Raw genomic sequence first — 16,535 nt, 5'->3', positions numbered from 1 at the left:
AGGGGGCGGGGTGGGGAGGATCCGGTCAGTTCCCGCGTCCCCCTCGGGGTGGGCCTGGGGCCCTGCGGGCGGCCTCCCCCCATCCCCAGCCCTCACGACGCCCCTCGGAGGTCCCCGCAGCCAGTGACCCTCGGGTGGAGGCCTCTCCCCCGACCCCTGCCTAGTTTCTGGTGCCCTGACCGTTTCCCTTGGCTCCCATCATCCGGCCCCACAGGGGAAGCTGGGTTTGCAGTTCATGTTCACGGGCGTTCTTCTGTCCTTGTGCGTGGAGTTCTAGATACTGCTGTGCTTGAGGAGGGAGACATAATCAGAGCCTCTTGGACCTGTGTCGCTCCTTCAATGCGGCCCCGGTTGGGGCTGCTTCCACAGTCCAAGGAGGCCACCCCAGACTCATCATGGCCACCTCCAGCCACAGGTGACCGAGGGCCTAGTGACTGCATGGTGGTCACTGCCAGCCCGTGTAGGGCTGCAGCATCCCTAGTTGATGGGGAAGTGAGTTACTCCGTAATAGTAGAAAATGAAAATAATCCCAGATAGTCATCAATTAGGGAATAGACAAATGCTCGCAGTTTTCACTTTTGGAAAATTTGGATACTGTCACTAAAAATGCTATTTCTTTTCCTCTTTTTTTTTGGTGAGGGGGCCTGCACTGCGTGGCATGCGGGGTCTTAGTTCCCCGACCGGGGATCAAACCCGTACCCCCTGCAGTGGAAGCGTGGAATCCCAACCACTGGACCGCCATGGAAGTCCCTTCTTTTACTCTTAAAAGCTTATGTTCATGTTGAGTTAGAAACAGAGCATATAATCTGTGTGTGATGGCAGCTATGTTAAATAAAACACTCAGAAGAAAGACAGGAAATCCACCACAATGGTTAAGTTGTCCACAGGTGATGAAACGAGAGCTGGAATTTGTAACAGTGACTGTATGTTTCCCACACTTTCTGAAATAGCTTTGTATCTTTTATAATGCCCTCCCCTCTCTGTTAATTGAGAATTTTTATTTCCTGTGTCTTTGTAGTTTACTTTCTCTGTTACAGGATGGCAAAACAGAAGAGAAAAGATAGCCAAGTGACAGAGAAAAAGAACAAAAAACTGAAGAAGGCGGCAGCAAGAGAGACGCCTCTGGCACCTGCGGCCCCGCCAGGCACTGAGGGGGCCCCAGCCGAGGTAGGTGACGTGGGCGCGCTGGCCTCGCCTTGTTTCTGGACCTGGAGGGGGACTCAGTGGTCACGTGGCAGGCGTCAGGGGGTGGACAGGCCCCCATGGACATGCCCAGTGCCTTTTAGAGGCAGTTGTAGGGCAAATAAGACTTGCAGTAAACTGTAGGTTGGAACCGCACAACTGCCATTCTTCAGCTACCAGACCTCAGGTTGCTGTTGGTGTCCCCGGTGTGACAGGGTTTCGATGGCATGGTGGCCCGGTGGAGTCCTCTGTTGGCCTGGCCGCAGCCGGGCCTTTGAGCCCGTCAGACAAGGGAGGGCCCTTCACATGGCGCTGCGTGGGCCGTGGCCTGGGGTCTGTATTTACGAGATCACAGCTAAAAGTGGTCAAGGTCCACCACAGAAGCATGTGTCTACGTTTGAATTTGTTTGCTGTTACCTCTCAGGTTCTGAGTGTTCATACTTTTCTTCTGTATTGAGCTGACTCTGCAATTCCTAGTGTGTAGTGGGTCAAAATGGCGTAAGATGTTACAAATCTTGACAAGTTATTCAACATGAAGTAAAAGTTGATGGGTGACTCATGTCATGAGGGGCGGCTTTGCTGGGCCCTGAGCGGTGGGTGAAGGTGCCGACCGTGCATGAGGCTTGCCTGGTGCGGCCTCGAGCCTGCATCCCACGTGAGCGCCCGGTGACCCTGTGCTCATCCTTGGTCCACGGGGAGGGAAGTGTCGTCGGAGCCGCGCCGCATAGCGTGTCGAGTGACTTGGGGCCATCGTCAGACTCGCCTGTGAGTATCTACCATTAATCGGCGACTAGATCAGGTCCTCGTTTGGGTCTTTCTGAAAGGAAGCGATGGAAATCCCCTGACAGGATGGGTGGTGTGTGGCTGGTGGGTTTCATCACTCTTTTTTTTTTTTTGGCTGCGTTGGGTCTTGGTTGCTGCGCGCGGGCTTTCTCTAGTTGCGGCGAGCGGGGGCTGCTCTGTTGCGGTGCGCGGGCTTCTCATGGCAGTCGGTGGCTTCTCTTGCTATGGAGCACGGGCTCTAGGCGCGCGGGCTTCAGTAGTTGTGGCTCACGGGCTCTAGGTGCACGGGCTTCAGTAGTTGTGGCTCACGGGCTGTAGGTGCGCGGGCTTCAGTAGTTGTGGCTCATGGGCTCTAGGTTCACGGGCTTCAGTAGATGTGGCTCGCAGGCTCAGTAGATGTGGCTCATGGGTTCTAGAGCACAGGCTCAGTAGCTGTGGCTCACGGGCTTAGTTGCTCCGCAGCATGTGGGATCTTCCCAGACCAAGGCTCGAAACCATGTGCCCTGCACTGGCAGGTGGGTTCTTAACCACTGCACCATCAGGGAAGTCCCGGTTTGGTCACTCCTACGCCCTAGTGTTTCCAGCTCTGCCTTTGTTTCAAGCCTGGGCCGTGCACGCTGCTGAGACTCGGGGCGCATGTACCCCCTTCATATAGCGGAGGGGCTGGGGCAGGAGGGCCTGCCCATTGGCCAGCACCTCCTCGACTGCAGGCCCAGCCGGGCCCTGGGGTGGATCCCAGGCCACTGTGCTGCGGGCTCCGTGCAGGACTGCTGGTCCGACCCCCAGGACACCGGCTGGCTGGGCAGTTCTGTGCCAGGGGGATGCGTGACGGCACTTTTCCTCTGTGGTGGGTGGGCAGGTGCAGGGCCTGTGCCGACAGAGAACGGCTCCACTGGGTCTGGGGTCGTCTCCCAGCTGCCACCTCCGGGTGTCGGGGAGGAAGCCAGGCCGGCACTCAGGCCCGTACCTATCCTGGGTGCCCCTTTCTCTGCCCTCTCTCCGGCTGAGAACCGCAGGTCTGGTGCCACCCGAGCCCGGGCGCCTCTCCCTGCACAGAAGGCCCGCGCTTACAGGACCCAGGTCAGCCAGCCGGGCCGCATCGCTGGCCCCCACGTCCTGCTCTCACCCGGGCTCATAGCCAGTCCCATGTCCCCTGGGCCCCTTCTCGTCGTCCTCGCCTTCTGTGCCGCTGGAGCCCCAGTTTTATCAGGCCTTTTTGGTTTCTAGACCCTAGAGGGAAACTGTTTTTTTAGAGCTATTCCAGTTCCCATTCGGTGGTCTGGCCCCCAATCCCTGCAGAACCTCCAGTACATGTGAATTTCTTGGGCCTTTCCTGGACAGTTTCCTACTTTTTCTAGACTCCTCCAATTTCTTTAAAACGAACTCCAAGTGACTCCAAGTCCTGGTGACTTGTCATTTTGTTCTAAATCTCTAGCTTTCTGAGTGGCCTCTGCTTGCCGGCTGCTGGTCACTGGCAGGACCCCCGACTGTGTGGGTTTATGATAAGTAATGGCACAGCTTAAAGGCTCTGCCTGAGATGGGTAATGATTCTGAAATTCAGGCAATTTTTTAAAAAGTGATTTTTTTGTTGTTGTTATTTAAGTACATGTTGATTAAAAGAAATTTGGAAAACAAAAGCAGGAAGAAGAATTTGGGTATGTTTCCTTCCAGTGTCTCTTGCTGCCTCAGTTTTTGGTTGGTTGGTTAGTAACTTGTGCACATGGTCCCCATGGGGTCTGTGCTCTGCAGCTTCGCCTTGGTCCCCAGGGGTGCTGGGGGAGCTCGGGTGGGTCCCTGCGCGGTCAGTACTGGGCTCGGGGCTGGTGTCCTGAGGAAATGGAGACTGTGCTTCCTCGAGACCACATCCTGGTCTCTGCTCATCAAAATCCTCTTCACCCGCTCTCTCTCCGGTTCTCGGTTCTCGTGGGAAGCTGGGGAGCTGCTGTGTTAGGCCTTTTTAAAGGAGGGACCCTTCCGTCTGCAGAGGGTGGGTGGCCAGAGCCTGGAGAGAGCGTTCCCGTCGCTGGGAGCCCATGGAAAAGTACTGCACCGTCCCCGCCCCAGCTCCTGCACCAACCCCCGCAAGGAGCCCCAAGGAGCCTCTGCCCCCTCTTGGGCCATGGTGCTGTCCTCCCGGAAATGCCCGTCCAGGGACCCTCGGGTCCCTGTGCAGTCACTTCCCACAGCCCAGGCCCTGAGCCTGCGCCAGGAGGGCTGAAGGATCCCCCCGGGGGGGGGGGGCGCTCGGCGGGGGGGCCCCATCCCTCTCCTGTCATGTCCAGTCCCCGCTGCCCTGGTGCCCTTGTCCACAGCGTGTGACATCTGTGTGGCTGAGCCCTCCGTCCACTTCTTGCCCCTGCCGTTGACCCGAGGGGCGTGTGGGCTGGGATAGTGGAGGAGGGGTGGCCTGTGGTGCCGCTGAGGCGGGGACAAGTCCTCCCGGCGCTGGTTCTGTGGTGCCGGCTGCTGCTCCCGGGAGGCCCTGCCCCGCGCCTGTCCTCTTCCCTGTCCTGCTAGAGGGGCTTGCGAGGTGGGGGGTTCGAGGGTCTTCCCTCTTCCGAGGATGGTGCTCGAGCACAGGGTTCTCGGAGTTGGCCCATGTCTGCCCGTCTGGTAGCTTCTTAACCCTCCCCGTGAGCTGGGCTTAGGGCTGGGAAGATGGGGTCCGGTTCTGTCTTCACGTCCCTGGACCCCTTCCAGAGGAGGCTCCGGCTTGACAGCGTCGGGTGGACTGGTCTAGCGAGCACGGCTGTGTGGTGGTGAGGGGTCTGCAGGCCTCAGCCCCCCCACCCTGCCCTCCCTGGGGAGGTACCGCCCCAGACGCAGAGCCGGACCTGGGGGGTGGGGAGACACACCAGAGCAGCGGTCACCCTTGGAGCCAGTGACTGCCGCCTTGGACGGGCACCTAGGCTGAGCTGGCTGCCTCCTGCTGCTGTAAATACACTCAGGCTGTCTGCAGATTGGGGGGGGCGGAGTGGGGAGATCTTGGGGGGTGTGAGGGGAGCTTGGGGGGAGTGGGGGGGAGCTGGGGGGAGTGGGGGAGCTGGGGGTGTGTGGGGGAGCTGGGGGGAGTGGGGGAGCTGGGAGGAGTCGGGGGAGCTGGGGGTGGAGCGGGAGGGGGAGTGGGGGGAGCCAGGGGCTGGTTAGCTCAGCTCTTGGCTCCGGGTCTCGCTAAGAAGAACCTCTCATGTCTGCAAAGCACGCTTCCGTTCACAGAAGCACTTTGACCTTGGGTTCTGGCAGCCCTGAGATGCCAGGGGCGGAGGTGTGGGTGTGCTGCCGCTTCACAGGGGAGTTGGCCCGAGAGGCCGGGTCACGGGCATGGTCCCTGGGCAGTTGGTGGAGAGGAGAGGCCCTTGCTTGGGTTTCCTGACGGTGGTCGTATAAGGACACAGGCTGAGGTGTCACTGCCCTCCCCGGCCGCCTGGCCCAGACCGTGTGGGGAGTGCGTCCGGCTCGCCCTTGGCTGTAAGTGCTGACGTCCAGGGAGGAAGAGCTCGCACGTGTTGACCAGATGGCCCTCCGTTGGTTGGAGTGACCCTCTGGAGTGGGGAGTGACGTGTACTTTTGGAGGGATGGGCGCCACTTTGTGCCTTTGGAACACGATGTGCGCCACCCCCAAGCCCCGGGCTCCCGAGGGCCCAGCGCAGCCATGTGTGTCTGTCGTGTCCTCGTGGGTCCTGCTGACACGTGACAGGGGCAGCTGGGCTGTAGGAGGCCACGCCGTGTCCTTCGTGTGGAAAGGAAGCAAAGCTCAACATGGGGCATCTTTTCTCCTTCCTTTTCAACCTGGAAAAATCAGAGGAATTACATGGGCATTAAGCCCACAAGTGCTTCAAAACCATCAGACGAGGTTGTGAACTTCATGGCCTTGAGAATTTGCTCAGCAAAATGACTTCATACCAATGGTATTTTGCCTCAAGAAATGTTTCTGGTCTGGCAGCGGACTCCTGGTCGTTAAACTAGCCGGGTGAGGGGTTGTGATCTTTACAGACAGCTCCCTGGGAGCCTGACTTGTTTTCCTTTAGCAGAAATTCCCTTGTTCCACTGTTTTCGTTTCCTACTTTGTGAGCACTGAGTGCTCGGTGGTCAGCCCGTGGGAGCTGTAAGCTGTGGGCTTGCGGGGCTAAGAGGGGTTCCGAGACTGGGACCCTGAGACCAGAGAGGCTCTGTGATGCCCCGAGGCCCCGTTCCTGCCTGGGGGATCCAGCCTGCTAGCCCACCCCTTCCCGCCCCGCTCCCCGTGTCCCCCTTTCCTTTGGACTCATCACACCGCTCTCTCCATCACCTGGTCTAGATATTTGGGTTGTTGCCAGTTTGGGGCCGTTTTGAGTGTGCTGTGTACAAGGGCCTCTGTTTTCATTTTTCTTGGGTAGATTCCTAGGACTGGGAGGGATCGTATGGAAGTGTGTGTTTACCTTACAAAACTGCTAAGCTGTCCTCTAAGGAGGCTGCGCCACTGTGCACCCCGCCAGCCACGTGGAGGGTTCTCGGTGCTGCACATGTTTGCCACCACTTGGTGTTGTCGGCCTCTCTTGTGGGTGTAGTTGTGTCTTACTCTGTGTGTGGTTTTTCAAAACAGCTTTATTGAGGTGTAATTGACAGCGAGTAGACTGTATATATTTATTTATTTTTCAGTTTTATTGAGGTAGAGTTGATTTACGATGTTGTGTTAGTTTCTGCTGTATAGCAAAGTGACTCAGTTATACATATACATTCTTTTTCGTATACTTTTCCATGCTGGTTTATCCCAGGGTATTGAATACAGTTCCCTGTGCTCTACAGTAGGACCTTGTGGTTTATCCATTCTATTTATAATAGTTTGCATCTGCTCATCCCAAACTCCCACTCCATCCCTCCCCCACCTCCCCTCCCCCTTGGCAACCACAAGTCTGTTCTCTATGTCTGTGAGTCTGCTTCTGTTTTGTAGATAAGTACATTTGTGTCGTATTTCAGATTCCACATAGAAGTGATGTCACATGGTATTTGTCTTTCTCTGTCTGACTTACTTCACTTAGTATGATCATCTCTAGGTCTTCATGTTGCTGCAAGTGGCATCATTTCGTTCTTTTTTACGGCTGAGTAGTATTCCACTGTATATGCACCACATCTTCTGTATCCATTCGTCTGTCGACGGACATTTAGGTTGTTTCCGTGTCTTGGCTATTGTGAATAGTGCTGCTGTGAACATAGGGGTGCATGTATCTTTTCGAATTAGTGTTTTTCCAGATATATGCCCAGGACTGGGATTGCTGGATCATAGGGCAACTCTATTTTTAGTTTTTTGAGGAACCTCCATACTGTTTTCCATAGTGGCTGCACCAATTTACATTCCCACCAACAGTGTAGGAGGGTTCCCTGTTCTCCACACCCTCTCCAGCATTTATTGTTTGTAGACTTTTTAATGATGGGCATTCTGACCGGTGTGAGGTGGTACCTCGTTGTGGTTTTGATTTGCGTTTCTCTAATAGTAGTGGTGTTGAGCATCTTTTCGCGTGCCTGTCGGCCATCTGTGTGTCTTCTTGGAGAGAGGCCCATTTAGGTCTGTTTGCCTGTGTGACGCTTCTCTTGGAGACGCAGCATTTGAAATCTGATACATGATGCCTCAGGGCCCCAGAATTCATGTCCTGGCATTATAGCGTGCACTGGGTACCTTCCATCTTTTATTCTTACCAATCTGGTGGGTGAAGAGTAGAATCTGTTCTTAATTTATATTTTCCTGATCCTTGGTGAGATGGACATTTTTCGATTAGGTATGAATCATTTGTCTTCTATGAATTTCCTCATCACATCTTTCGCTTGTTTTTCTGTTGAATTGATCACCTTTTGTAAAAAAGGACTTTTTGTGTGTCTAATACATGGACTTTCTCCCCATGTGTCTTTTGTCTCCTGAATTTGATGTTTCTGTGGGGCTTTCAGTAGTGCAGGCGAGCGTCTGTCAGTTTTGCTTTGTGGTGTCTGTTTTTGTTCTTTTTTTGTTCCCTTAAAAAGCCCTCTCTTGCACAGTTACAAACGTTTTCTTATATTTTTCTCCACCTTTTGTAGTTTTTTTTTTTTTTTTTTGCGGTACACGGGCCTCTCACTGTTGTGGCCTCTCCCGTTGCGGAGCACAGGCTCCGGACGCGCAGGCTCAGCGGCCATGTCTCACGGGCCCAGCCGCTCCGCGGCATGTGGGATTTTCCCGGACCGGGGCACGAACCCTTGTCCCCTGCATCGGCAGGCGGACTCTCAACCACTGTGCCACCAGGGACGCCCTGTAGTTTTTTAAATGAATTGAAATTTGTGTTATGTGAGGCAGGGATCTGACATTTCTTTTCTTAAAGAAAGATTCGGTTGTCCCATATCATTACTGAATATTCTGTCCTTTTGATGGAACATGTTCTACCCTCCAAATTTTCTAGGGTCTACACTGTGTTCTACTAATCTGTTTTTCTTTTCTTGTTTTTTTCTATAGTGCTTTAAAAACAATATTTATGTTTTTGTTAGGTAATGCAGGACATGATACAAAATTCAAAACATTCTCCCACTAGGCCAGACTTGCATCAGTTTCTTCTGTTTCCTCGCACTTTTATGGGTGTTAGTCTCTTTCCAGACTTTTTTTTGTGCATAGCCATGTCTGTGCACGTGTTTACACAAATGGTAGCATGTTGTCTGTCCCGTCCTCTTTCTCACTTTATGTGCTATGGGTGATGCTGCTATGAACACATGTTTTTGTGAGACGTATATTTTCTTTCTTTCTTTCTTTCTTTTTTAACATCTTTATTGGAGTATAACTGCCTTTACAATGGTGTGTTAGTTTCTGCTATATAACAAAGTGAATCAGCCATATGTATACATATATCCCCATATCTCCTCCCTCTTGAGCCTCCCTCCCACCCTCCCTATCCCACCCCTCTAGGTGGTCACAGAGCACCGAGCTGATCTCCCTGTGCTATGCGGCTGCTTCCCACTAGCTATCTGTTTTACATTTGGTAGTGTACATATGTCAATGCCACTCTCTCACTTCATCCCAGCTTCCCCTTTCCACCCTGTGTCCTCAAGTCTGTTCTCTTTTTGAGACATGTATTTTCATATTTATATTTCCAGGAGTACGGTTTTTGTGTCGCATTTTCCCCACCTCTCTGCCAAGCCCTGCTGTCCATGGTTAATTTTGGCTATGGTCCCTCTGCTGGGCGTGGGGCGTGTCCCTGGGCTTTGATTGGCATTTCCCTTGTGACTGATGTTGGGCATCTTTTAAGCTGCTCATTGGCTGTCATCTCTCTCTGGAGAAATGTCTGTTCAGACCCGTTGTCCATTTTTGAACTGGGTCCTTTGTCTTTTTATTGCTGATTTGTAAGATCAGAAGTGTCTTAGTTTCTTTTGAATCTCTCATCCGTCTGTTTATCCAAACTGATCCTGTGGAGGCTTTTTCTAAAGCAGACAGTCACGTGTCCTTTTTAGGGTAGCTCTGTTTTTTAAAGTGCTGGTTGCCAGGATATTCAATTCATATATTTAAGAATTGAAATGGGGATTGTTGGTGCACAGAGACGGACACAGCAACACTAACATAGGCGGAGCTCAGGAGGGTGTGGTGACTGAATTAAACGTCCAGGATTGTGATGGGAGCTGACAGGCCAGATATAAAGCTAACCATTTTACAGCAGCACTTCAGTACACGAACGTGTTGTGTGACCGTCCCTCTGTCTAGCCACACAACATCGCCCTCACCTGGAGGGAGACCCTGAACTTGCGGGGCGCTCCCTCCCGACCCTGCGCCCAGCCCCGGTTCCCCCACGTTCTGTCTCCCTGGGTTACCTATTCCTGTACAGGGAGCGTACAGTATGTGACCTGTGTCACACATCGTGTCTGAGTCCCCTCACTTAGCATCAGGTTTTCGAGGTTCATCCATGTGGTCGTGTGTGTCAGAGCTTCACTCTTGAATTTTCGTGGCTGGATAACATTCCTTTATGTGAATACGCTGCATTCTGTTTCGTTACTGGTCAGGCTGTGTCCACCTGTGGCTGCTGTGAGCAGTGCTTCTGGGAGCATTCGTGTGCCCATTGTTGTTTAAATACCTCTTTTCAATTCCTGGGCTCTAGACCCAGGAGTGAAACTGCTGGACCATGTGGTAGTTCTGTACCTAACTCATAACCACCAGACTTCTCTGCAGCATCTGTGCTGTTTTATGGCTCGTTCCACTACCAGCCTCGTGTAAGAATTCCACTTTCTCCACGTCCTTGCCAGCACTGTTCTCTGGTTCTCGCCGTCCTGCTGGGTGTGACGTGGTGTCTTCTCGTGGTTTTGACTTGCATTTCCTCAGTGGTCAATAGCGTTGGGCATCTTTTCATGTGCTGCTTGGCCATTTGTATATTTTCTTGGGGCAAAGGGTTTGAATAGACATTTCTCCATTTTAAAAATTGTCACATTTGGGGCTTCCCTGGTGGCTCAGTGGTTGAGAGTCTGCCTGCCGATGCAGGGGACACGGGTTCGTGCCCTGGTCCGGGAGGATCCCACGTGCTGCGGAGTGGCTGGGCCCGTGAGCCATGGCCGCTGAGCCTGTGCGTCCGGAGCCTGTGCTCCGCAACGGGAGAGGCCATGACAGTGAGAGGCCCGCATATCGCAAAAAAAAAAAAAAAAACTGTCTCATTTATTGAGTTGTAAGAGTTCTTTATGATTGCTAGGTACAATTCTTTTATCAGATATGTGGGTTGCAGACATTTTCTTCTGTCCATTGCCTTTTTACTTTCTCTCTGTTTTGCTTTTTTGTTGTTGTTTCTTTTTTTTTTTTGGCTGCACGTCTTGGGGGATCTTAGTTCCCCGACCAGGGATCGAACCCAGGCCCCTGGCGGTGAAATGGCCAAGTCCTAACCGCTGGACCCCCCAGGGAATTCCCATCTTTTTACTTTCTTGTCCTTCGAAACACAGACATTTTAAATTTCGATGAGTCTAATTAATCTGTTTTTTCTTTTGTTGCCCGTGCTTTTGGTGTCATGTATATCTAAGAAACCATTGCCAAATCCAGGATCGTGGAGATTTATAGGAGAAGATGTACCTTCTTCTGTGTTTTATAGTTTTAGCTCTTACATTTTAGTCTTTGATGCATTTTGAGTTAACTTTTGTGTATGGTGTGAAGTAAGGGTCCAGCTTCATTCTTTTGCATATGGGTGTCCGGTTGTCCCAACACCATTTGTTGAAAATACTATTCTTATTGAATTGTCTTAGAATTCTTGTTGGAATAGCCTATATCCTCTTAAAAAGTTGTATAATATTCTGTTATCTTGTTGTACCATAATTTAACTTGCTCCTTGCCACACTGTTTAATACTCTAGTTCTTAAAAATACGTTTTAATATCTAATACACTAAGTACTTATTGTTTTTTGGGACAGGGTTCTGGGCCTTTGTCATATTTTCTTTTTGGTTTGAATTTTGCAATCCACTTTCAGATTTCCTGAGAAATCTTTCATGTTTTATTGAGGTTGTTTTTTTATGTCATTCAGGAAAGTTTTATGGTTTTCTCTGGAGAGATCTAACTTGTTTCTCAGTGAGTACGTGACCTGGACAGTGTCCCTATAGCACACCTGGTGTAGACTTCGTTTTTCTGTTTTCTGTGTAACATACCATTAAAATGCACCATTGTGGTGAAGGCGGGTCTGTGCAGGACTGCACGCCTGTTGTGATCCAGGGTGGAAGATGTCCTGGGGTTCTCAGTACCCCCCCCTTCTTCCCGTCAGTCCTGACTCAGCCACGTGCTGTGCTCCTCCACCTTCCGGCACATTCCCTCTGCCCCAGTTCTTTTCTGGAATTGATCCTCTTGGCCTGGCCAACCTTCTGATTTTTCTTCTTCTCCCTGTTTTCTCACATTCTCCACGTTGACCCTTAACCTAACTTTTCTTTAACCGATAAAACTTAGCAGCAGCTCCCTGAGATCAAATTGCGACACGTGTTCAGCAAATACATATTAAAAATTGGGATTTTTGTGCTGCTAAAAACAGATTTTATTTAATGTTGCATTAATTTATATGTAATATAAATGTAATAGGTTGTGGGAGTGTTAATTATTACATCTTTTTTTCAACGAATTCTGATAACCTGCTGAGAGTTTTCTAAAGGCAGGTGAATAAGGTGAGGTGGGGAGTGGGGTAGAGGTTAGGGAGCTTCAGGGTGTCCTCCTAGTGATAGTGATTTGCAGTGGCTTTTCCAGCCTATACTTGTAAGCCAAAAAATAGCAGGTATGTCAGATTCTACTCGTTTTTAGATGGAGCTGTGGTTAACTTACCACGTCGCTTAATGTCGGGTTTACAAGCACATTGGTTCCCGTTTGGGTGGAAAAATCTCACGCAACATAGAAAATCTGATAGCGAGTGGCTTCCGACCATGGAAGTAGTTGCTGTTTTTCACCAGTTTCCTCTGATTTGCACTAAGTAGCAGACAGTGTGTGGGTGGCTTTGGGAAGCTGAGCCTGGCCACCGGTAACCCTTAGGTCGGACGTGTCCGCGAGGATGGTGGCAGGCTTTTCTGTCCCCACACACACCTGGAGAGCACGGGGTAAGATTCAAGCTACCAACGCGATGGAAAACACACAACCCCTCCCCTCAATAAAAACCTCTCCCCAAAGAAGCAGTTACGGCTTATAAAGTCAGACACATCTTTTCGAATCTTTTTTATCTCAAAAGGTGAGCATTTCTCAAGAAACCAGAGACTTCAATGTGATTCCGCCAGATCATTCACTCTGAAACGTTGACCGCAGCCCAGTGTGAGACACATGTCTTACACGTGCGCACAGTGACACAGGGACGACACAGGAGCCCCGGTCCCTTGGCCAGAAGGCGTAGCTAGGGGCTGGGTGCTTGCAGCCGGTCGGGAGGCATGAGGTGGCTCCTGAGCTGCACTTCCGGCCCCTCGCCGCTGCCCGAGGCCACCTGAGCCCAAGGGCAAACTCCCGGCCCTGCGAATCGCTCAGGCTGGAGCAGCCCCGCGGCGGCCCATGGTTCCTGGGCTCCAGAAGCCTCCCCTCCTGCCGGCTCTTCGCTTTCCAGAAGTGGTTGGTTTTGTACTTCTGTCGATGGTTTTGGTTGCCGTCCCCTCTCCCCCCTCGTCAGAGTTAGTCTAAGTCAACTCAGGATCTGGGGAGCCCCTCCTGGGGGGCATCTGGGGCTCGGCGGCCCGGGGTCTCTGTCGCAGCCAAGCACTGCCTCCGGGGCAGGAGCCCCCAGGGCCGGGCTGGCGGTGCCAGGCTGGCGGTGCCAGGCGTGGGGCCGACGTTGACGCCCCCAGATTGGCGGTGGAGGGGCCCTGGCCTGGCCGGAGTACCCCCCACAGCCGGGAGGACAGCCCCTCCCAGGCACCCCGAGTCTGAGCTGCTCCCCGGCTGCAGAGCAGCCTCTCCCCAGCCGAGGTTGCTCAGGCACTAGATCTTTCTGCCCCGAGTTCCGGGCTCTCCTGGTCTCCGAAGGCAGGAAGCCCTTCCCTGGGCCCGTGGCTTCACCGACCTGCCGCCTCCCCGGGAAGGTCGGGGGCCTCTGGGCTCTTGGCTGCCGTTTGAAGGTTGCCGCGGGCACCGCCCCACACAGGGCTGATGACAGGAGGACCGCGGCATCGGGGAGCACTCAGGTGAGACGCCCGGTGGGCAGGGGGCTGCCGCGGTCCTTCCAGATCTTACTCCACCACGCGTGCCCTGGAGCGTGGCGCTGCATCGCGGCGTCGGGTGGTGTTGGTGTGGACTCTTCTCTCTGTGACAGGAGCCGCGTTCTGAACGCCGGGCTGAGCCCCAGGCCTGCCTGGAGGGTCCTGGACGGGTGGCCGAGGGGCTCAGCGTTCATGTCGAGGGCCTGGGGCTCTCGCTTTTGTTAAAGAGAATTTATTTTTGAAATAACTGTAGGTTACGTAGCAAGTTGCAGAAGCTATAGGGAGGCCCGTGTGCCCTGTGCCCGGTTTGCCCCATTGGTAACAGACTGTGGTGTTGCAGCCAGGAGGGACATCGATGCCGCCCACAGAGCTCGCTCACATGCCATTAGTTTTGCGGGCGCGCGTGCGTTTCTGCGCAGTTTTACCGCAGGTGTCATGACACAGAGCTGCTGTCACCACTGGCTCCTGGGCCACTGCTCTGCAGCCCTTCGCTATTCAGTGAAGGACACTCGGGTGGTTTCCCGTCTTGGCTTTCCCACCAAAGTGCTGTGAACATCCATGAACGTGCGTTCCTCTCTCCGGGGAAATCGCCCGGGAGCATAACGGCTGGTCGTGTGGTCCGTGCTCGTGTCGGTGCTCGGCAGCTACCCACCTTCGGGGCGGTCGCCCCGTACGTGCCCCTGTCGTGCAAGGGATCCGGCTTCTCTGCATCTCCACTGGTGTTTGCCGTCTCGCTGCTTTAATATTTCAGTCTTTCTGATCGCGGCGCTCACGTTGATGAGGACGGCTGGAGTTGTCCTGGGAACTGGCAGGAGCAGAATTAAACTCTCTTTTTTCCAGAGTTTGGTGATATGTGTGCTGTTGGCCTTATCAATTCTGGGTGCTGCTGGGTGGGCCATACGGGAGAGCCTTCCCGGCCTGCTGGCGGCACCGTGCTGCTGCGTCCATGCTCCATGTGGCCCTTGTCATCCCTGCTGTGTGACGTCCTTGTCCCCTTTTCCAAGAGCTCCTCGCGGCTGCGGCCCCAGGGCCCATGTTCTGTTAGGAGGCTGGCTGCGAGCTTGTGTACCTCTGTCTCTAAAATGGGTTTTGTCGGCTCATTTGTTGACTCTGAACCGTTAGGGAAGAGTTGGAAACTGCTCAGCGTCCTGCTGCCGTGGAGACCCATCGCCTTTGTCCCCTCCCCGCCCCCAAGTCCAGCTGTCCACATGTCGGTTTCTAATGCTTTAATTGCCGCTTGGTCAGCCAGGGCCATGTTTGTGAGCTTTGCTTCCTCGTGGTCAGCAGAAAATAGCTCAGCAAAATGTACTTTTAAAAAAGGAATGTTTATTATTTTTCCTGAGTTATATATACATGGCCAAATGGAAAAAAGAAATAGAAACATACAGAAGAAACCAGACAGATGAATCCTGCCACCCCGAGAGAGCTCTGTGGTTTATACTCTGGGGTGTGTCCTCCAGTGGATACAGTGTCTTCTCCGTGTGTGAGGGTGCCCACACCAGATCTGGGTGTCATAACGTCTTTCACGTTTCCTAGTGTGACAGAGAGAAAAAGGTCACTCGTGGTTGTTGTAACTTCAGTTTCTTTGATTGCTACCGTGAACCGTCACTTGTTTTTCTCTTGTGAGCTGCCTTTGTGTTTTTACCAGTTCTGTCACAAAGTTCACCTTTTCTGTATAGATTTGAGAAAACCCTTGTGCTGAGAGCTCTGTCCTAATGGTTCAGATATTTTTCCAGCCAAGTTATTTTTATGGCTTTTGCCCTAGACAGACAGCCCCTTGGCCACTCCCAGGCTGCAGGGCCCCGCTGCCGGCCGCCAGGTTGGTGCCTGTGCCGGCCCTTTGGTTCCCTGGTCAGTGTAGGAAGGTGGGGGGCTCCCAGGAGCGCCAGCTGCTCCGTTTTCTGTAAGATCTGGAGGAACCCCCCCCCCAACCCCCGTCAGAACGTGGCCTGTTCATCCCCGCCAGTGACCTCTCTCTGCTGCCTGGGTGCACTGTGGTCTGGCTCCTCTCCACCGGTCTCTCACTTGGTCCAGCTGCCCAAAGACCAGCGTGGGGGGCTGCCTGGAGGTGCTCACGGGGTGTGTGTCTGAGCGAGCAGCTAGGTCTCAGGGTCCCTGTCCCCCGGGTAGCATGTTCTCTGGCCGCTTTTGCACTGTCTTCTCTACGGTAAAGGACGTCCTAGATCTGACCGCTTCCCCCCAGGCCCTTCCACTCGGACTGCGCTCCTCCCAACTCTTCTCCCTCCACGCAGCCTGGCCCACGCTCCCTCCACGCGCCCTGGCCCACGCTTCCTCCACGCAGCCTGGCCCACGCTCCCTCCACGCAGCCTGGCCCACGCTTCCTCCACGCACCCTGGCCCACTCTCCCTCCACACAGCCTGGCCCACGCTCCCTCCACACGCCCTGGCCCACGCTCCCTCCACGCAGCCTGGCCCACGCTCCCTCCACGCGCCCTGGCCCACTCTCCCTCCACGCAGCCTGGCCCACGCTCCCTCCACGCAGCCTGGCCCATGCTCCCTCCACGCGCCCTGGCCCATGCGCCCTGGCCCACGCTCCCTCCACGCACCCTGGCCCATGGTCCCTCCCACGTGAGCAGAGGCCTCCAGCCTCCGCCTGCCTGTCGGCCTTCCCCTCCGGCCATGGGCAGCCAGGACAGATGGCCTCTGCTGTCCCCTCCCCCAGTGCAGACCTGGGACGAGGAGGCAGGTCCTCGTTCTGGCTGGTCCAGGTCTCCCGCTGGTGCCCACATGCGCCCTGGAGTCCGGGAGGTCCTGTAACGTCCCCACGGGCCACTACCCCGGCATCTAAGATCGTGGGAATGAAAGCCCCTCATCCCAGTGAGGACTTCGTGCTGCGTGCCCTGCGCCGCTGTGCCTACTTCCTGAATAAAGAGCGTCGAAATCATAAAGGAAGGTTGAAAAAGGGAAGCTCCCCCCTCCTGCCCCCCAGTTCCGCCCTGAAAGCC

General features: G+C 53.8%; 1 protein-coding gene across 4 annotated transcripts in view; it reads left to right on the top strand.

The window, feature by feature from the left end:
* CHLSN (cholesin) overlaps window positions 1-16,535 on the top strand; it is a 98,883-nt gene that overhangs the window by 10,389 nt on the left and 71,959 nt on the right. For 2 of the 4 annotated variants that reach the window (XM_089895493.1, XM_089895494.1), the window contains exon 2: window positions 1,038-1,167. The exons of 1 other annotated variant lie outside the window; for it this stretch is intronic. In XM_089895493.1, coding sequence (XP_089751619.1) covers window positions 1,038-1,167 — 130 coding nt within the window. Of the gene's footprint in view, window positions 1-1,037; window positions 1,168-16,535 lie in introns of those variants that run through there. One more of the 4 variants, XM_089895496.1, reaches the window with a different exon arrangement.

The sequence above is a fragment of the Delphinapterus leucas genome, chromosome 15, assembly GCF_059928025.1.
Source record: "Delphinapterus leucas isolate spDelLeu-1000000601 "Yukka" chromosome 15, BTC_Dleu_Yukka2, whole genome shotgun sequence".
NCBI lineage: Eukaryota > Metazoa > Chordata > Mammalia > Artiodactyla > Monodontidae > Delphinapterus > Delphinapterus leucas.
Note: the sequence above shows the minus strand (reverse complement) of the source record. Positions and strands in the feature narration are given on the sequence as shown.